The sequence below is a fragment of the Salvia hispanica genome, chromosome 3, assembly GCF_029641045.1.
Source record: "Salvia hispanica isolate PSC_SH4W2 chromosome 3, Shi_PSC_v1, whole genome shotgun sequence".
Taxonomy (NCBI): Eukaryota; Viridiplantae; Streptophyta; class Magnoliopsida; order Lamiales; family Lamiaceae; genus Salvia; species Salvia hispanica.
The window spans coordinates 58,968,419-58,980,916 of NC_142694.1; the positions used below are offsets into that span (position 1 = coordinate 58,968,419).

Consider the following 12,498-nt stretch of genomic DNA (forward strand, 5'->3'; position numbering starts at 1 on the left):
TGGAATGAAATAATTGGAATGCGAGGCTTATTACCCATTTATGAAATATTCTAATTAGGAGTCCTAAATTACGACAGACTAAAACAGAAATCAAGACTCCTAAAATGAGACGGAGTGAACTACATAGCACTAATCTCATTATACAAAGTGTTCAGTCTTAGATATCTGAAAATGGATTATACGATAATGCAACTTAAAAGCCAGAAACAATTAAGAATATTGTACTAAGAGAATCTTCCTTCAAGAGTTGCATTACATAGGTTGAGTTGAGTCAACATAATGTTACTCCATATATTTTTTCCATAGACAATTTGATAAAAATTTAAATATATGGGTACATTTGAATACATTGTATCTCGAGAAGTAATTCACTAGCACAATGCGAACTCACATACACATTTGACATTATGAATAGTAAAATTATTGCTCGATATATATTGCTTTTACAAAAGGTTAGCATTTTCTTTTCTCATTAATCACTTTATTCCTTCCATTATACTCTTCACTCTATCGTTGTTATTCATGACCAAAATAATAAGTCTTCACATACGATAAACACTGCACCTTAATTATATAACGAACTTACTCAATTTGGATTAAAATTTTTAGTAACACTTATAATTACTCCACTTGGTAATAAAATTAGAAACCCCACCGACACATGAAAACCATGTGACGACCTTCGCCCCACGGCCCACATTATATACATACACTCAGCTTCACCATCCAATCCTCACCCTCTCTCTCTCTTCCACCGTCACACATATAATTTGCAGAAATCCTTTGCTTAGCCTCTGAAAATGGTGAGATTTATGGTGATTATACTTGTTGCTGCTTGCGTGGTTCCGGCGATGGTGAGCGCTGGTTTCGTGAGCCAGCCTTTCCATTTGCAGGGAAGTGTGTACTGCGACACCTGCCGCTGCGGCTACGAGACCGACGCCACCGAGTACATGGCCGGTCAGTAATTCTATTCATCAGTTTTAATTTTTCATTAACTTTAAAATCAAGGTATAGTTTTTCTAATTTTACTCTCCCCGTCCCGTTCTGAGCGGAGCTTAATAATTCGGCACAAGATTTTATGTAGTGTTGTTTTGTGAGTAAAGTGAAGCGAATAAAAGTAATAGAGTGGAAAAAAGTAGAAAGAGCGATGTTTTTATATTTAGAAATGTGTCATTTATAGTGAGACATTCCAAAAATGAATGTGTCACTTAAAGTGGAACGAATGAAGTAGTAACTATCACAGTTAGATACAGCTGATTAATCTCTAATAGAGATTTGGCAATAAATGTGATAAAAAGTTGGGTTTCAACTAATTTGAATTAATCTATTGGATTTCATGGATGTCACAAGTAGTAAAGAAAACATACATAAGAACCGATGCCAACCGGGTCGGTTAGCATGCATTAATGATAGTGAAACAATTTAATCAAGTTGGAATAACATGTTTTGATGAAGTGAAACATAAATATTACTCTCCCTCTGTCTACTAATTATAGTCTTATTTTGATTCGGTCCAAATTTTAAGAAATTATTTGATTTTGTAAAGACAAAATGGAGAAAGGAGTTAGTTGAATATGAACCCCACTTAATACATTGATGTTATAATAAAATGTGAGTCACTTGGAATCGAAAAGGGCAAATGGGACTTTAAATCGTTCACACCCCAAAATGGCAAAATGAGACATTTTTTCAGTGACAGATGGTTATTAGTCTAACTGGTCGAACATGGTGCAGGTGCCACCATTAGAATCGAGTGCCATGGCAAGGACTCGGACAAGATCACCTTCACGACCGAGGCCGTGACCGGCCCCGACGGGCGTTGGAGCGTGGACGTGACGAGCGACCGCGGCGACGACACCTGCGATGCTGTCCTGGTGAAGAGCGACAACCCCGAGTGTGCCACCCCGAACGCTGGTCGAGACCGCGCTCGCGTGATCCTCACCCGCAACAACGGGATGACCTCCAACATTCGTTACGCAAACAACATGGGATTCCTCAAGAGGACGCCATTGGCCAATTGCGCTCAGATCCTCCAGAAGTACCAAGAAACAGAGGAGTTTTGAGAGATGTTTTCTCTTCTTGAATCATTTTAGAATATCCTGTTTTGTTGTATGGTATTTGTATTAGTAGCTTTATGGTTTAATTTTTGAGATAATGATTGATTGGGTTGTGTTATGTGTAATTTTGTGCAATAGTCACTCGCCATTGTTGACTAATGTAACTCTAAGTTCCACACTCTTCTTTAGTCGCAACTTGAAAATGTTTTTTTACCCTTTTAAAAATATCATTATCTATTTATCTCATCTAACGTTTGAATTTTTACACAAATACTTTCTCCGTCCCAAAAAAATTGACGAACTTGTAAATTTCACAGATTTTTAATATGCAGTTCGTGAAGTTATAGAGAAATGAGAAAATATAAAAGAAAGAGGAAAAATGTAGTAGAACAAGTGTTCGCGATTATTATTTGTTGAAAAATTTTCCATAATTAGATTTTGTCTAATTTTAGAGGATGATCCAAAATATTAAAACTAATCTATTTTTCGAGAAGAGAATATTTGTAAGATCGTCGCATAATACCAATTTAACCTCCGCAAATGAAAATAGTTAGTGGGCTTTCGTTAGAGCCCATAAGTACATTGGCGTCAAAGCCCATTTCGTAATATGCCAAAATTGGCAGTTCATCTCAACAAATATCGACCGGCAATGAAGTCTATTTCAAGTTCAGTTTTCAGTATGATGCTGGAAAAACTATAGGTAAGAATGCGCGATATAAGTCCATATAACTTAGAGAGCAACTTCAAAAACATAAATAAATATTGTAAATATAAGAAATCACAAAAGGAGTTGATGAGCCGTTTAATAAATCAGTAATTGAACTATAAGCACTACGCTTGAAGGGGATAAAAGAAAGGTAGGCAGTGTCATGAGTCATTCAAAATAGAAAGTGGCAAATGACTTTGGATTGAAACTAACAATCGTTCATTATAGATTTTTCACATCTGAGTAAAAATTCCATACTCATTCCATACCAAGTGGCATGATTATGTGGTATACCTCACCACTAATTTAGTGACAAATGGAAATAAAATGCCATATATATTTAACTCCAATATACTAAACTAACGGCTCTGGTAATTCATTTATGGAAAGTAGCAATCCTAGTATTAGATATGGAATGACTATATCCTAGAATTTGATACTACAATATCTCCCTTATAATATAAAAATTATAAATTTGATACTTCAGTATCTCTCTTTTAATATCCTAGAATTGGCGTAAAATATACTTTAATATAATAATAATATTTTATCCAAAAAAAGTAATCATGTACTATTACATAATTTTCATGTTATAATTGTTTGATAGTAGTGATATTTTAGGATTTGATAGGTAAGAATATTTGTCTTTATTTTATATTTATATATACAAAAAAATTATAGAAATAAAATTTATGACTATAACTTAGCAGTAACAAATTATACTAGTTTTTAATTATTATCAAGTAAAAAATTAAGAAATTTTATATATAAGAAAATCAAAATCTAAAAATAAAATATTGTATTTTCAAATAGAATAACTTGAAGATCACCGAAAAGTATAACCTTATGAAACTTAGTCGGTAACTAGTACATAATATGTCTCCCACTTTCATAAACAAAAGAAATAAAAATACTACTCCTTGTTCAAATTTAAAGGTATCACAAAAATCTCTTCAAAAGTATTTCTTCGCGTTCTAGCAACGATACCTAAAAATTTCTCCAATCCAAAATACTTTTCTCAACTTGAGATAAAATCAAGGGGGACAGTCACTCGGAAACATGATTTGAGGTACACTTGGAACACCTTGGTAACCCTACAAAGCAAAAATAATGTATATCTAGTTACAAATGAAACACATAAGAAAATAGGGTAATATATCGTCTTTTGAGTGTGAAATATACCTGAGTCAATAATGAAGTATATGAGAAAGGTTGTGCATTAGCATGCTGAATCGACATCATATTAGATGACAGACCCTATAAATTTTTACACCAACAAAGAACTCAAATATGATATATTCATATAGATATATATAATATATTTATGCATAAGCTAATATGCATAACTTTTAGACATGCATACCATGGTTTGGTGGCTTGGATTCACGTGAAAATCCGTATTCAACATTGGCGTTTGCTCTATGGGAGTCATGCCATGAAATGGCGGCAAATGTTTTTTTCCTTTCGAAGAATTTCCCTTCTTTCGCTTCTCTATAGCACTTTTCAGTCGAGTATTTGTCATCCCCTTTGACTTTCTTCTAAGAGGATCAAGAATCTGAGTTGAAGCATGTTGAGGGACATCATTATCCTGATTTCTCATGGTGTGGTTTTCGCTCTTAGAAACCGAGGAGGCATAGTTTCTAATCTCAACATCAAGCTCATGGAGTTTCCTTTTTGCAATTTTAACGGTTTCAACGTCATTTACACTTAAGCTCATGACGTCAAAAGATTGACGCATCAACTCCTTTAGATGATAAGTTTTTGACATTGTCAAATCGAAGGAGCATGAACCACCGTCATCATGAAGAAATTCTCGTCTTGCACTTTTCGTCCACCTCTTTAGTATGTATTGCATAGGAATAGTAGTCATATTCAAATGATTATTCATAACCGTCAATGCATGGAAACATAACCACCCCAATAAATCAAATAACCTGCACGTACATGAGATGATAACATTATTTGAATCAAAACTTACAGAATGCTCTGCATGACCTAATTCCCTCCTCAAGGTGTAAGTGTAAACTCCACCTTCATGCTTAGAACTTGTCACATGCCATGACAATCCTTGAAAATACTCGGCTTGAAATTTTTTGAATATCTTCAAAGTATACACTTGTGCCTAGGGATGTCAATTTAGCCCGAACCCGATGGGCCAGCCCGAATAGACCAGTAAATTTACAGGGTTAGGGCCGAAAATCTATAAACCGATAAGAAATCGGGCTAATCGGGCTAGACCGATCGGTTTGAAGAGTTGATTTCTTGCTTGCTGTATCCTATCAATTTCTAATTACACACTTCCTAGATCCAGTAAATCAACTAGATCACAAGGTCTAGAGACTCACAAGACTGGAAGTCTGGTCGTTGGTACGCAAGCAAACCTTCAAAACCCTCAACCACAGATACTAAACTAGCACAGGGAAGTAGGGATCGATCCCACAGAGATGGACTCGTAAAATACATGCGTAGAGAATTGGAAACTATTTTTGGGTTGGCTGCTGCCACGCATATTTTGGGTTGAGGAATTTAACTAAGTGAATTTGGAAATAAAGTATGCTATGCTAACTGCTAGATCTAGGCAAAAAAATGAATTATGTATAAGAACTAAATCAAATCAACTACTAGATCTGGGACTTCTACGAACATCTCTAGACCAAGGAGATTAAAACAAGTGGGGACCAAACTCTGAAAAAGGTAAGTACGGACAGAATCGAATCTGCAGCCTAACTAACTAAAGCAGCAACTGAAAATGACTTCATCTTCTTCAACGAACACAAATAAATGCAGAGATCAAGAAAAAACAAACTCAGATGTAGATCGGAGGCATAATCTTAACAGAAAACTAAACAACGACGGAAATTAAACTGCTAGACGAAGCAAACCAGGCAGAACAAAATTTCCCATAATTTCATGCACAAATTTCACCTCCCCTGTTCAGATCCACACTTCGGATGCTAAATCCACTCCGGATCCAAGCATCAGAACAAAAATCCAACCGAACACAACTTCAATACCACGATTCTCGAATCTCCTAAAATATTCAGCAACAAATTCAAGAGAACATCTCAAATAAACAAACCAAAATAGCAAGCATCATAATAATCAACACGAAATCTAACTTCATCAAAGTAAATCAAATGTAAATAGAACGGATAAACTGATTCAGCAACAAAAACAGCAAGCTCGACTTCCAAAAGTGAAGTTCGAGACGGAACAGAGTAGTAAACAGAAATTAAGAGAACAATTGTTTCTTCGCCCTCAAGGGACGGTGATGCACTGATACGAGACTCCTGAAAACGAAAACCACCCCAAATTTCCCATTTCCCTAGTGTGTGTGCTAAGAGCGTGACTGTGTGTGGAGTGTAACCGATCTCCATTCTTGTTGCGCACTCCTTTATTTATAAGCTTCGAGGTGGGGCCCAGCGAGGTATTGATTGACTTGATTGCCCTCAGCTTTTGGCTTCCTTCCTCTAGCTTTTCCTCGTGATTCCGTTCCTGCTCCTCGCTAGATATCCTCCTCCAGCATCTCCTGGATCTAGCGCTACACACACACCTGGCTTAACAAAACTTGTTAGATCCAGCAGAAATGTGATGTTTTTCACTACATAACCAATGCATGAAATTAGCCTTATCAAACTGCTCACACTTAAACCATACTTGTCCTCAAGTATAAAGACAAGAAGAAAAGAAGAATAAGGCGAATTTCAAGCATGGTTATCCCCTTGACCGACTCTACAGACTCTAGACAAAACTCCTACACCTAGACACAACTGAGGCAAAGCTAGACACTAAAACAAAGAGTACATAATCACATAGGATGAAAACATATAAACACATATGCATGAACTGGTTTCAACTTTTAGGCAACCGTCCCCACAAGATTAAGATCAATCCAACAGGCTGCACTCCTCCAAATAGGCCCTTTTCTCCCCTCTACCTAGCCAATCTGTCAGCTCGTCAAGATAGCCTTTTACTTCCCCAATTGTTAGATTCACTCGATCGCTCATTCCTTACCAGGGATGTTAGGACCGATTCTCTCTTAAGTTATTGCCAAACCACTGAAACCTCGGGTTATGAGAATTCCTCCTTCTATCCTCCGTCACTATCCCCCTTTTTTCTTTTTTTTTTTTTCTTTCTGGACTTCGTCCAGCTTATACCTCCTTGATTTCCTGGACTTCGTCCAGCTTATACCTCCTTGATTTCCTGGACTTCGTCCAGCTTATACCTCCTTGATTTTTTTCTCTCTTTTTATTTCCTCCTCTGGACTTCGTCCAGCTTATACCTCCAGATTTTATGATTATATATTTTCTCCTTTCCCCCTTTTTTATTTATATTTTTTTTTTTTTTCTTCTCTTTTCCTTCAGCATTCAGTGGCAGACTTTTGACATATGTTAGCTCTAAGTGTTATCACAGGCTTATAACTCACCTCTAGAGTAGGGCTTCACAACTGAGCAAGTAAAGGCATTTACTATCGTTCTCGCTTCATTCAGATTGGTTCGGCTTACTAAAGAATCAGGCTTCTAAGTTGGAATACCTCCTATTTTCAATTGCTCTCCCTAAGGGAATCTGCCGTATTATATCCACTAGTTCATGCGACACACCCCTAGACCTACGACTCCTCAAAGCATAATAACACTGCATTGATTCCTCTCCCCCTCCCACTTCACTCAAGCTTGTCCTCAAGCCATCGTCGTGAAGGGGGGAAAACAGAGAATTCAATGCAGAATTAAACAACAATTTCACTTCTCACACTTAGACCGAGCAACGGGCTAAGTGGGAGAAGAATAAACCAACAGAAAACATAGAACTTCTCACACTTAGACCAAGCATTGGGCTAAGTGGGAGAAGATAGCATAAAACACAGCAACGCATGGAAATAAAACACAGAAAAAGAAACACAAAAACTAAAATTTACTTGGTCTGGGGAAATTGCTCATTTCTGGGGCTGGCTCCCGCGAGAGCCAGACGGTGGTGGAACACTGGGGCGGTTTGTTTTCACTTTCTTCTTCGCTGGTTGCTCCAGCTCTTCCTTTCCTTCTGCAGCTTGATCGAGTCCTGGTTTCCTCATTAGCATTTTCGTCCTCGGTGGATTTGGAACTTTCTCGGGAATAGTCGGGGTGGTCAACTGCTGGAATGGCTTGATCGAGGGACTGCTGTGGATGATCTTCTGTGCCTCGCCACTTGACCCAGGAGTCGACTTCGACTGGGTCAAGGGAAGCGTCTGATGCAGCCATTTCAACATCCGCGTAGATATCTCCACAGCTTCCGCCACTCTTTCACTTTGTTTGGCACATTTCGTGGCCAAATCTGCTACGTTGCTGCTCAGAACTTTTACTTCTTCCCGACTCCCATTGAGTTCCTTCTGTATTCCCCCGAGTTCCTTCATCATCTCCTTTTTCATCAGTTGCATTTCCTTTTTCATGTCCTGCACCTCCTTCCTAAGCTCTTCCACCTCTTCACTTGGCATGGCCTCCTCAGCTTCCTCTAATTGATTCCCTTGACCGCGACCTAAAAAAATATGAAGACCCCAGACTCCTGGGTCAAGGTTAAAGTACGAGACATAAACCCCCTTTGAGTTTGGGTCTTCGAAAATATTTTTGGAAATTTTTGAATTTTTATTTTGTTTGGATTTTCTTTGTCTTCTAAAGCAATTAAACTATGTACAATTACCTTTGAATATTCTCGAATCCCCTGGATCAGTGTGTAAAAACATAAACATTTCTCTTGACCCAGGAGTTTATCGAGAATATTCCTTTGTCTGGCTAAGTGATAACTGAGAGCGCACGTAGTGGTATTTCCTCCACTACGCATAGCTCAGAATTATCCCTATAGACTTTCAATCGATGGCCATTAACAAGAAAAGGGACCGAGTTAGGAGCACTTCCCTGGATTTCCACTGCTCCGTGTGCGCGGAGGCCAACGATGGTATATGGACCTACCCACTTTGACTTCAACTTCCCTGGCATTAGCTTGAGTCTGGACTGAAATAGAAGTACTTTCTGCCCCACCTGAAGTTCCTTGACCCGGAGGTTCTTGTCATGCCAGAGCTTCGTTCTTTCCTTGTACCACATTGCTGAATCGAATGCCTCTAGCCGTAGTTCCTCCAGCTCCTGTAATTGCAGCTTCCTTTCTTCTTCACATGCCACAGACTTCATATTCATCTTCTTAATGGCCCAATATGCCTTGTGCTCCACTTCCACGGGTAAGTGACACATTTTCCCAAACACCAACCTATAGGGTGACATCCCGATTGGTGTCTTGTAAGCAGTCCTATACGCCCACAAAGCATCGTCAAGGCGTTTACTCCAATCCTTCCTTGTGGTGTTAACTGATTTTTCCAGAATACTCTTTATCTCCCTATTAGAGACTTCAGCTTGCCCATTCGATTGGGGGTGATATGGTGTAGACAATCTATGATGCACGCCGTATTTTCTCATGAGCGCTTCAATAGTGCGGTTGCAAAAGTGTGTTCCTTGATCTGAGATAATCGCTCTAGGAACTCCATATCTGCTGAAGATGTTTGACTTTAGAAACTTGGCCACCTCCTTAGACTCACAAGTGGGCGTAGCCTTCGCCTCTATCCATTTGGAAACGTAGTCTACCGCAACCAATATGTAAGCATTTCCATATGACGACGGAAATGGGCCCATAAAATCCATCCCCCAGACATCGAAAATTTCGCAAATCACTATGGGCACTTGGGGCATCTCATCTCGCCTCGAGATTCCCCCTGTCTGTTGACATCTTTCGCAGCATTGACAGTATTCAAAGGCATCCTTGTTCAATGTAGGCCAGTAGAATCCACTGTCTAAAACTTTCCTTGCGGTTCTCCTTGGTCCGAAATGCCCTCCACACGCCAAGGAGTGACAATGATGGAGTACATCTCTTTGTTCCCATTCAGGAATGCAGCGTCGAATTATCTGATCTGCGCACATCTTCCAAAGATAAGGATCATCCCAGAAGTAATATTTGGCTTCGCTTTTAAGCTTCATCTTCTGGGCCCGGGAAGCTTCCTCTGAACTTGGCACCTCTCCCGTGACCAAGTAATTTGCCAGGTCTGCGTACCATGGTTCTGCGTTACGTACGCGCTTTCCTCGATCAGATTCTCCTGGACCGGTTAAAACTAAGACAGATTCCCAGCTTATCGGTCTAGGTGGTTCGTCCATATAGTACAAATGCTCTTCGGGAAAAACATCGGGAATAGCCTCGTCCGTATCTCCTTGATGAATTCTACTCAAGTGGTCAGCCACTCGATTCTCTGTTCCTCTTTTGTCTCTTACTTCCCAATCAAACTCCTTTGACCCAAGAAGATAAGGGCGGAATTTTTCGAACGAGTAGACGACAGCCAACATTTCCTTCTCCGTAGTATCGTAATTCTTCTGAGCTTGATTTAGTGTCTTGGACGCATAGAAAATTACGTAGTTTTTCCCATCTATCTTCTGCCCTAGGACGGCTCCCACAGCGAAATCGCTCGCGTCGCACATTATCTCAAAAGGGTGATTCCAGTCCGGTGCCCTGATAATTGGTGCGGACACTAGTCTCTCCTTGAGCAATTGAAATGCCCTCTTGCATCCCTCATCAAACTCGAACTCCACATCGTTGTGCAGCAAATGAGTGAGTGGTTGCGCAATTTTTGCAAAGTCCTTGATAAACCTTCGATAAAACCCTGCGTGACCGAGGAATCCTCTAACTTCCTTTTGATTTGTAGGGTAAGGTAGCTTTGCAATCACTTCCACCTTTGCCTTGTCCACTTGTATTCCTCTTTCAGAGACCACATGACCTAAAACAATCCCCTCAGTTACCATGAAGTGACATTTTTCAAAATTCAGAACTAGATGTTTCTCTTGACATCTTTGCAGCACTAGGTCAAGGCTGGCTAAACAAGTATCAAATGAGCCTCCATATACAGTGAAATCATCCATGAATATCTCGATGCATACCTCTAGTAGATCCGAAAAAATACTCATCATACAACGTTGGAATGTACCTGGTGCATTACATAGACCAAATGGCATCCTTCGGTAGGCATAAGTTCCAAAAGGGCATGTAAATGTGGTCTTTTCCTGGTCCTCTGGGTTCACGAAAATCTGGAAATAACCGCTATATCCGTCGAGGAAACAGAAATACTGTTTGCCAGCCAGCCTCTCTAGCATCTGGTCAATGAATGGTAAAGGAAAATGATCCTTTTTGGTGGCTTCATTTAGTTTCCTATAGTCGATGCACATCCTCCATCCAGTGACCAGTCGAGTAGGCACCAACTCGTTCTTGTCATTCTTCACCACTTGTATTCCAGATTTCTTCGGTACCATGTGAACCGGACTGACCCACTCGCTATCTGGAATAGAGTATATGATTCCAAGGGACAGTAGTTTCAGAACTTCCTTGAGCACTTCCTCCCTCATGTTTGGATTCAGTTTCCTTTGTGGATCACGCCGAGCCTTTGCCCCTTCCTCTAGTCTGATGTGGTGCATGCAAAGATCAGGGCTAATTCCAACTAGGTCAGAAAGTGTCCACCCTATGGCCTTCTTGTTCCTCCTTATTACTTCCAGCAGCGCACTCTCTTGGTCTTCAGTCAAGCGGCTGTTAATTATCACTGGACAAGTTTCTCCTTCCTCCAGGTATGCATACTTTAAATTTTCAGGCAAAGTTTTCAACTCCTTCTTCGGTGTGATGGCTTCCTGAGGTAAAGGGTTCTCCGCCTTACTTCTTGGCGCCATTTCCTCTAGATTCGCTCCCTCGTCTGGGCTCTTCTCCTGAACAGATCTGGCTGATTGGAATGATAGTGGCTGGTGGCAGAATGCCATGATCGCTTCATTGATCTGATCATCTGTCAAGTCCTGTGTGAAAAAAGTTTCACACCATCCTGTCACCTCCTTTTCTACAGTCTGGCTCAGCTCCGAATTGTCAAACTGTTCCTGCATTAGTTCAGTCTCAAGATATTCTTGGACTAGGGGGTTAATTACATCTACAACATGCAAGTTTTCAACATCAAGCGGTTTTTTCATAGCTTCTTCAATGTTGAAGGTGTATTTCTCCCCATGATAGTCCAGGCATATGGTTCCATCAAACACATCAATAACAGTCTTCGCGGTGCGAAGGAAAGGTCTCCCCAGTAACACCCCACTAGACTCAGCAGATTCATTACCCCTCATTTTTATCACATGAAAATCAGCTGGGTATAGGAAATCATGCACTCTGACTATGACATTTTCCAATACTCCCTCAGGCGATATGCATGTTCTATCGGCCAACTGAATCACTACTTTAGTATCGACCAAACTGACTCCCACCAATTTTTTATATATTGACAGCGGTAGGACATTTATCGAAGCACCTAGATCACACATGGCATGCTCAATTTTAATATCACCTATAGAAATAGGAAGAGTGAACATACCTGGATCTGTACACTTTGACGGCATCCTCCTCTTTTGTATCACGGCGGATACATTTTCTCCTATAACAATCTTCCCATCAGGTTTGGTTTTTCCTGCTATGAATTCCTTGATGAACTTGCTGAAGGTGGGTATTTTCAGAGCCTGCAAAAAGGGTAGGTTAATCTCCAGCTTACTAAATATTTCCACAAGGTCCTCAGTATCATCTTTCTTTTTCTTGGCTTCTCCTCGATATGGGAATGGTTTGGGTCGCTTTACTGCATTCGTGGAACTCCCTGCTGGGGCTGCACCTGTCTCCCTGCTTCCCTCTTTAAGTTCCAACTCAGGTTCTGGATCAAGG

At 40.0% G+C, this 12,498-nt stretch overlaps 1 protein-coding gene across 1 annotated transcript; it reads left to right on the forward strand.

Moving 5' to 3' along the window:
- Positions 1–728: 728 nt before the first annotated feature.
- Positions 729–2,282, forward strand: LOC125211925 (protein DOWNSTREAM OF FLC-like). The gene is made up of 2 exons (XM_048111888.2): positions 729–957; positions 1,735–2,282. The coding sequence occupies exons 1-2, from the start codon at positions 801–803 to the stop codon at positions 2,061–2,063; spliced, it is 486 nt and encodes a 161-aa protein (XP_047967845.1). The 5' UTR covers positions 729–800; the 3' UTR covers positions 2,064–2,282.
- The last annotated feature ends 10,216 nt before the right edge of the window (positions 2,283–12,498 follow it).